Consider the following 9,453-nt stretch of genomic DNA (forward strand, 5'->3'; position numbering starts at 1 on the left):
CCAAACAAAACAAAAACAAAACAAAATACTAACTAGACAAAGCTAAACATGCAAAAGAAGGTAATAATTAAATTAAACAAATAACTAGCAAAAGATATGCTATCAATTTGAATCATTAGCAAAAACAACTAACAACAAACAAATGGCTGCAACAATACTGTTTTACCTGTACTTTTATCTGCAATTGAAATCTTATTGAGTGCTCAGTTGATGTTTCCTTTACTCGACAATGTTCAATAAAGTTTTTGATTACAAAAAAAGTTGCCATAGACGATCTTTGTGCCGTTTCGGCGTTTCAGACGGACGCATTTTGTGTGACACACAATCACTTCCGCGTAGTAAGCGAATCACAGCTGGCGGCAACTGTAAAACTGGAGTTTAATATCGCTAACTAAACGTAGGCGCACTTTTATCTGAAATTACGGTTAATGTGCTGAGAGAGTCACTGCTGTCGTACCAACGAGCTGGTTAGCTAACCCGCTGTGTACTGACAGCTCGGACCGGTGCTCAGACAACCCAACTCAGCAGGGTTTAGTTTCATGTTTATGTTTGCGCTTCCGTTAGCATGGACGCTAGCGGAGGAACAGCGAGCATCATGGCCTCGGAAGACGAGCATGAAGTCCAGTATGTGACACCGGAGGAGGAGGAGGACCTGGAGCTAGCGCTAGCAAACATGACAGTGGAAGGTAACTGTGAAGTTCACATGATGTTTGACAGCAGCAGATTTAAACATTACATCAAGCAACGAGATCAAATTAGCCACGGTCTTGTCATTAAAGGTGCATTCTGTAGTTTTGGGGAAGAAAGTTTGAGATCTTCATTGACTTGACTTGATTTTTTTTTTATGCCTAAACAAACTAAATAAACAAAGTCTTTGTTTTTTTTTGACTGAATAATCCGAATAAAGAAATTGACCTTAAAGGACAACACAATTCCATACTATTTGTTTATGTGTGGCGGACCCTGCCACCTTTCTAGCTTCAAACAGTGTTCTGGGACCGCTTGTTTATTCATTTGTGGAAAAGGTCAATATGTATGAGTTCGTATTATTACCTCGTTAATATTGTATTGATTTTTTGATGTTTGATTTTGATTTTCTTCTCCAAAACTAAATAGTGCCCATTTAAAGGTAAATAAGGTAAATAATTAGCTGAAACAAAGTTAACAAAGCTGACAGTTACTGTACTAATATTGAAGTCAGTGTATTTCCATCTATGCAAAGTCTGAAATAATATAAAGTTAGCTGCACCAATTACTGCTTGTCTGCTTTTGTGTAAGTGCATTAAACTCATCATGCAAGGTCACATAAAAATATACATTAAGGGACATTATCACACTCAGTCATCAGTGGGTAAAACTAGGGGTCGACTGATATGGCCGCTTTTTCCAGGCCGATACTGATTATTAGAAATCCAGGAAACTGAAAACCGACATTATTTTATCTGCAATCTCACAGAAAAATCACAGATACTGATAATCAGAAAATGCTGAATATCAGCCCCAATAATCACCCAGGGCCGATTATCAGTCTACCTCTAGATACACAACATTGCCATCGTCCTCATCATTAGGGAGGCATGAAAGAGCAAATGATTACTCACGTAAGAGGGGAGAAACTTAAAAACATGCTTTCTGGGAGACAGTACGTGACCAATCAGACAATAACATGATCATCTCACTAACAAATTGAATTATGTGATGAATCCTGTTTTTGTCTCCAATCAGCCTTGGCATCATTATAATGTTTTCTAATTTAGTTCCCTCTAATTTCCTGGTTTTGTTTCCTTTCCTTCTTTCCTTCCCCAGACCTGCTGCAGAGGGTGCAGGCCGTGCAGACGGACAACATGACAGAAGAGTTGGGCGTCAACACGGACCCGGACTGGGAGAGAGAGCTGGCGGCCATGTTGGAGTACAGCTCCAGCCTGACGGAGCAGTACGACAGTCTGACAAGGAAGCAGGAGGATGAGGAGGTGGCGCACGAAAAAGACAAACAACAATGGCAGAAGAAGAAGGAGGAGGCCACCCGCCAGCACCAGGTGAGACACACAAACTCACTGTTAAATGTGCTGTGGTCCTAAACAGAGGTGTGTATTATTATCAAACTGTGTCTGTGTTTTCAGGCTCTTATGGAGAAACTGGAGTCCCTGCGGGTTAAATTGCAGCTGAACAACTCCAAGGCCACCAGGAAGAACTTCTTAGCCAAGAAACAGGAAATGACCGCAGAGAAGAACAGAGCAGAGGAGGACAAAAACAGGTAAAACAGAAAACAAGGTGGAAATAAATGAATGAAAAGACTAGACAAGGTGTTCAAATATTATCTTTTGAAGTTCAGCTGCATATTTTTGTGTAACCTTTGAAACATTTGGCTGCTGTTGACCCAAAACTGTCAACAATTGGGTTGACTGCAATTGAAACCAGCGTATATTTAGATCAAGTCATATTTACAGCCAATATAAAATCAGATAATTGTAGTGGATCAGCTGAAAAATAAATATATATGGGTGTGTGACGTGACATGGCAGTTCTGCTGTCTTCAGTGTCAAACATGTATAAATAAAAAATCTCATCTCATCTCATTTTCTTTCCGCTATGTCCATATTGGGGTCACGGGGTGTTGCCGCTTTTATCCCCCCTTTTGGGGGGTTGCGGGGCTACTGGGGCCAAATCCAGCTCTCACAGGGCGAAGGCCAGGGTACACCCCTGGATGAGACGCCAGTTCATCCAGGGCCCTCTGATGGCAGAGGCTGCCTTGCAAGGTGCCAACTGCGCATCAGGAGCAGTTTTAGGGGTTCAGCATCTTGCTCAAGGATGCTTTGGCATGTAGCTCAGTTCCGCCCAGGGGAGCTGGGGTTCGAACCAGCAACCTTCTGGTGGCTGGTCACCTGCTCTACCCACTGAGCTACAGCCGCCCCCTAAATAATAAAAAATAAAATAAAATAAAAAAATATATATATATTTGTCAAAAACCTTCTCAATATTGTGCAGAAAATGATGCTTTATGTGAACATACTCAACATTAAACCAGTTCATCATCATTCATAAATATGCAATATTAATTTCAGCATAATTTGGACAGTGCTAAAATTTGAGATTCACAACTTGAACCTTTTAGCCAAAAGTCTTTACCTTTAACCACTAGTCTACTACAGGAGTAGACTTTGATTTGTACTTACAAACAATTGCAGTGTGGTGAGAATTGATTTATCAATGAAATTTATAACCGATTTGATTAACCAAAATCTTTTAGGTTACTAACTGCCACTTTGAGCCATTTGCTATTGCCGCTATCGATTCAAGTTGAAAGTGCTCTGTAGAAATTGTAAGAATTTCAGTTCAGCATTTGAATATCCCGTATTCAATGCATTATAGTATAGCTGTCAGAATTTGATGACAATTTAAGTGTTCCTCGTGTTAATCACAGCATGCCACCGGCCCTGTGATACAAAGAAGTTTATATGTGGCTGTTACTGCCTTGCATTTCAGCCTGAGTAAGAAGTAGAACCGGAGATAGAGCCACAGCGTGCTACCAGCCCTGTGAAACAGAAGTTTTGTACTTAGCTGTTACTGTTAGGTGTTTCAGCCTTAGTCAACTTTAAAAAGACAATCCTCTGACTGTTACTGCCCTGCATTCCAGTTAGTGCATGTTGAAAGTTTGGTAAGCAAAGTTGCGCTTGTAAACTGTGTTTATCTTTATTGGCCCCAATCTGTATGCCCAGAGCCACTAGATTGTGCCAGAGCCACCCTTCCTCCACAGGAAGCTACCCCCTATAGTGTAGGCCATAACACAGTTTGGTTAGGCTAGTGTACTTCTCCCAAGCTACGCTACAGAGTGTCTGCCAAAGCAACACCATAGCCAACCACACTGATTGTTGTTGGAGAACTTGTTTAACAATGGAGAGCCTCAGTGTAGAGCGGTTTATTTCTTCCCTGGCACAGAGTGTAAAACCTGGCTGCCCTGAAGTCATTAGCAGGTTAAATCTCAGTGAGTGCAATGAAGAGATAGGGTCCCTACTTAAGGACAGGTGTGATGCGCAGACCGCATCCCAAGACCAGTTGTTAAGATGTTTGCTTCTGATCTTCCACAGGCAAACCAGCCTTGCTGTTCAGAGCAAAACAACCTTAGAGCAGGAGTTGGAGCTCCTAAGAGCGCATAATTCTAGTCTTCTCCATGAAGTTCAGAGGGCTAATAAGAAAGCCATGCACTATTTAGATGACCTGCACTCAGCAGAGTTAGATCTTTGCTCACACAAAGAGGAGTTGTTAAGACTTAGGTCAGAACGTTTTTCCCCATCACAGTCGTTCAGCCAATGTGATTCTGGTTACTCCGATTCACACTCCTCCCTTGATGGAAGGTTAACTCCCTCTCCACTGAGAAGATGTGAACAATTCCCAACTGACCCTAAGTCCTTTGGAATGAAGTTAGTTCCTCCACCTACACTGAGAGACATAGATAACAGGAACATGACTTCCCATCTTCCAGAAACAGACACTGAGGTCACAGGTAGTCTATCCCCGAGAAGATAATCTTCCCACTGTTCCCAGTCGCTGATGCATGACACCTTCATCAGTGCCCCTCCTCTGAAAGGGGGACCAGATCACTCCAGGAGTGCCCCTCCTCCTCTCTGTACCTCCATGAGAGTGATAACAGCTGTCCTGCCCCTGCCTCTCAGCTAGACAGAACTGCAGCATGTAAAGTCAATGTCCATAGAAACGCTAACTTAGAGTGCCCCCGCCTTGAAGAGCTTGAGTTTATAGCTAGGGACATTGAACAGTTTGAGCCAGACAACTGTGATCACCATGTTGAGGATTACCTTAGTTTACTTGACCATAGTCTAATTGACTTGCCCCATGCAACCCAGAGGGAAAAAGTTAAACTTGTGTGGAAGAACACAGCAGCGCCTCGGAAATCGGCTGCCTCAAAATGACACCCTCCCAACAGACCAAAGGGGGGTGACAAAAAGATGCATATGGACACCGAGCGTAACCGCCATGTCCACCAACTGCGTCGCGATAGACATGCAGACAAAAGGAGTTGTAGAAGGCCATATGCAGAAATCTTGGCCCAGAATTATGACCAGCCAGCATACTGCTCAGATGATGACCAAAGCTTCTCTGACCACGGTTCAGTGCACAGTCATAATTCCTTAGACAGTGACAGCTCCTCCGAATTCCTTTCTGCATTCAGCTACTCAGAGCGTTACAGCCCTGAGTCACAGTTTAAGCAAAACTTAAACTCCAAGAGCCGCGGAGTAAGCTTCTGGTAACTAACAAATCGATCCATCCCTGTACTGACTGTAAAAATAAGTAACTTACTGTCTTACAGTTGCAACAGGCAACCCTGGATTTGTTAGCAACAGCAGCAAACTCAATTATTCTGAATTTAGTAATGGCCAAAAACCATGCTATTGAGACTAAATTCTGATTGGACAGACACCACTGTCCAATTTGTAAATACACTCCGAATAGCTCCTTTGTTGTATTTCTTTTTTTTTATTTTTTATTTTTTTAAATTAACTGTTGTAAACCTCAGCTTAGGACACTGCATTCTGACCTCTCAGAACAAGACATACACATGTCCTCGTCCAACACTGCTTTACAACATTATCACAATGTCAAACAGGAAACATGATACAGTCATTTGGACTTTCACATTTGTGACACCCTTCCGCAGAAAACCTGCTTGGAGGACCAAATTGTAAGTCTACCAAAATAAGTCTGACTACCACCAGTAATCAGCACTGAAATCCAACGAGTGAACACAAACACTCTTGGACACTCCAGAAATGACTATATAATTGTTGGTGCCACTCTCTGCATCTCACCATAACACATTGACATCACTAACTTTCCTGTTCTCACTAACCCAGAGATTAACTGAGAAACACAGGTGTTTAGTGAATTCAGTGTCATAATCATAGTGTTTATCTGGATTTCCTTTTTCTTTGTGTAACTTCTGTTCTTGATGTTCTGTTCATGATTCTTGCTTAGCCAAGATAGAGAGTAAGCCAATGCCCAGCTGGTTACTGAACTGCCCAGATGTTACCAATATTAATGAACTGACGGATGAATTCCTTCAAACTATGGACTATACATGTGGATCTGTGCTCTCAGGATCCCACGTCAAGCGACATCCTGAGACCAAAGGGGGGATGTTGGGACCCACAGATGAAGTCATTCATTGTGGATTTCAAAATGGACTCTGAACTGAACTCAGTGTCCCAGAATTCCCCATTCTTCACACCTAGGTGCAAAATTCAGCTTTGAGCTACTATTGGTCAGGGTGACAGACCCACCTCTGATCAGAGAGTCAAAACTCCAGCGCCTTCCTTTGTTCTCTCTCTTCTCCACAAGTTCTCTTCTCCTCCAACTTCTTCTCCTCAAGGGCTCCTCCCCCCCCCCCCCCCCCCCCATGGGGCTGCCTGCCCTCAAGATCTCTTCTTCTGGGCCTAACAGTTGCGGAGAGCTGCAAGCTTCATTTGCAGCAGGCCCAAAGAACTTCTCCTCACTGCAGCGACACAAGGTCCTGCCAGTATTCCTGATCAGTTAGCACCAGCAGCTGCGACGCAAAGCTTGCCAGCTAACTTCACCATCTGAGGAACATCAAGCAAGTTAGCACTGAGCTGCTATCCCTGCAAAGGAAAGGAGCGAACCGTTTCCTCCTCTGCCGACTTTCATCAGTCCTTGCACAGCAAGAACAGCATTCAACATTGGAATCCCAACGTTCTCCTGCAACCACCAGCACCTTTTCTTCAAAGACTGGTAACGTTGAACTGGGCTTAGATAGCATAGCATAGCACGGCTAAGCACAGGACTTTAAACTCTGGTTGATGTAATGCATATGTGTTCAATTGATGTGTGTCCACTGTTTGAGTGTTATTGTGATCTCAGGTCAGGTTATTGGTAGTTTGCTTTCCTAGATGGCTAATTCAACGTTAGTCGAATGATGCTTCACACAGACTCAGGGTCTTTGCATGCAACTAACCATCTTCTATAACCTGGCATCACGTCACACACACACACACACACACACACACATAATCATTAATTATTATTGATAGCCAAATTTAACCCAAAACTCTTGCATGAAGCACTACATTATGGTGCCTCGTGTGATGTGAGCACAACACCAGCGTATAATTAGAACGAGTCATATATACAGTAATATAAAATCAGATAATTGTAGTGAATCAGCTGAAAAATAAATATATATCCAGACCATTTTTCAAAAATATATCGCGCAACAAGTTATAAGCTTACATCACCTCTGTGTACTTGACATTTTCTCACCTTCCTCTCACCTGTTGATCAACTAATTAATTGATCAACTAATCATTGCAGCTATATAAGTAAACACGATTATTAGGAGATTAAAATAGAGAGAGGGAAGATAACAATGTGAAATCTATAAACGAAATACAGTCAACACCCTCACTCCACAGCCTCACGCTTCTCTTCATCTTTCCTCCCCCCTCGAAGGCTGGCAAAGGAGCTGGAGGAGAGTGAGAGGAAGCTAACAGCTCTCACGGAGGAGCAGAGCGAGGAGCAGCAGAGGTGGCAGGAGGAGCTGGATGAGCTGAGGCAGGAGATGGAGCGAGTGAGGAAGGAGGCGCAGGAGGCCGAGCTGGTGGCCTTACAGGATGAGATCGCTGCTGTGGAAAAGCAGAGAGACGTCGCCATGGCTCACATCGAGGTCTGGCTGAGAGAGGTACAGACATCAGAACAATAGATCATGGTTTAGTGACTGCAACTATGAGAATTTATATGAAAAACTAAAAACATTTGTGGTTACCTGTCCCAGGTGGGGCAGTACCTCAACGTCCTCAGGATGGAGTCTCCGCAGCAGTACCATCATGAGAAGCAGAGGTGGGAGAAGAAGGAAGGTGTGGTCCGGAGGAGCAAGGCCGAGCTCCAGAGCCGTTTCCAGGAGGTTCTGCAGCAGCTCCAGCAGGGTCGTGAGTTAGAGTCCCTCCCCAGGATCAACGTGCCGACTCTGCCACCAGTCCCCATGGTAAGACCCCCAAAAATATATCATTTTTCAAGCTGAAGCTACTCAAGGGAACCTTTTTAGAAGGAATGTCATGACTCAAGGGACTTAACTTATTTAACTTCTGCTCATCTTTAACTAAGCTTGTTTTCTCCCACAGGCTGACCTGAGATTCAATCAGATCATGCAGTCTCTGCCTCGGTTCATGCCTCCTCCTCCACACCCAGGGAACCGACCCATCCATCTCCCGAGACACCCACACTTGACGTACCAGCAACAGTTCCAGCCTCCTCACCATCCACAGTTCCGTCAGCGCTACCACCACCCACCACCCCACCACCATTTCCAACTCCCCCTCGCACCCCAGCCCCATCCTCAGTATGTACAGTCTGCCCACCTGCCTCAACCTCAATTCCAGCCCCACATCAGAGCTCCACTGAGGGTAACTCCACCTCCCAGTCTCTCCCCATCCCCTCCTGTTCAGCCCATCCACCCTGTAGTTCCATCTCCGCCTCCCCCCGCTGCTGCTGCTGCTGCTGCTGCTGCCGCCGCCACATCCGCCCCTGCCGGCAAACTAGACAAGGTTCTGGAGAAGCTCGGGGCTCGGTACCCACAATGCAACAGGGCTCAGCTGATGTCACTGCTCCAGCAGGTGAAGAGCTCACGTGGTACCCTCGCAGGCATGTCCATGGAAGAAGTCATCGAGCAGGTCGGCTTTAAGCTGGCACAGAGCGAGAGGTCAGCCCCGGGGCCCATCAGCCGCCCCGTGCCCCCTGGCCCCATCCAGAGGCCGACACCTCCCCCGCAGAGAGCAGCAGCAGCAGCAGGTGGAGGGCAGGCTTTCGGGGCCCGTAAACTCTGCCTGATGTGCCAAAACCACGTGGATCCAGAGAGCCGCCACCCACTGAGCTGCTCCCACACCATCCACAAAGACTGCATCAGAACGTGGCTGCAGTCCAGCAAGAACAACTCCTGTCCCTTCTGCCCGGCGAAGTGACGGACAAAACCAGGTGGTGAAGTTTCAGCCACGACTCTGTGCCTTTCCAAAAGTTTCTTCCTTATGTTAAATAATGAATGTCTTTGTTTGCAACAGATGTGGTTTTGCAATAGATATTTTTTTTGTAAAATTTAACCTATAATAAAGGTCACTGAAGAAAAGTAATGCAGTTGTTAAGGCTGGTGAATAAAGTGAAGTGGAAGTATAAAGCAGCAGAAAATGGAAACTCTCAAGTAAAATACCAGTTACTCAAAATTGTACTTAGCACAGTACCTGAGTACATGTTAGCGCAATTTGCTATCATGACTTTGTACAGCATGGAAACCAAGAACTTTTTTCTTTTTTAAAGCGAGACAAGAATATAATAACATAATAATTGTTTTTACATTTGAATTTGTGTTGCAAATCAAACAACATATATTAATTCAGGAGCTTTACAGGCTTTTGGAGGTGTATTATTTCCACTTTTGAC

General features: G+C 44.4%; 1 protein-coding gene across 1 annotated transcript; it reads left to right on the forward strand.

The window, feature by feature from the left end:
* Positions 1-304: 304 nt before the first annotated feature.
* Positions 305-9,146, forward strand: rnf214 (ring finger protein 214). Its single transcript, XM_084360210.1, has 6 exons — positions 305-686; positions 1,807-2,036; positions 2,121-2,254; positions 7,477-7,705; positions 7,799-8,008; positions 8,145-9,146. The coding sequence occupies exons 1-6, from the start codon at positions 566-568 to the stop codon at positions 8,979-8,981; spliced, it is 1,761 nt and encodes a 586-aa protein (XP_084216336.1). The 5' UTR covers positions 305-565; the 3' UTR covers positions 8,982-9,146.
* The last annotated feature ends 307 nt before the right edge of the window (positions 9,147-9,453 follow it).

This window comes from Pagrus pagrus, assembly GCF_965226575.1.
Source record: "Pagrus pagrus genome assembly, chromosome: 8".
In the NCBI taxonomy this organism is placed as follows: Eukaryota; Metazoa; Chordata; class Actinopteri; order Spariformes; family Sparidae; genus Pagrus; species Pagrus pagrus.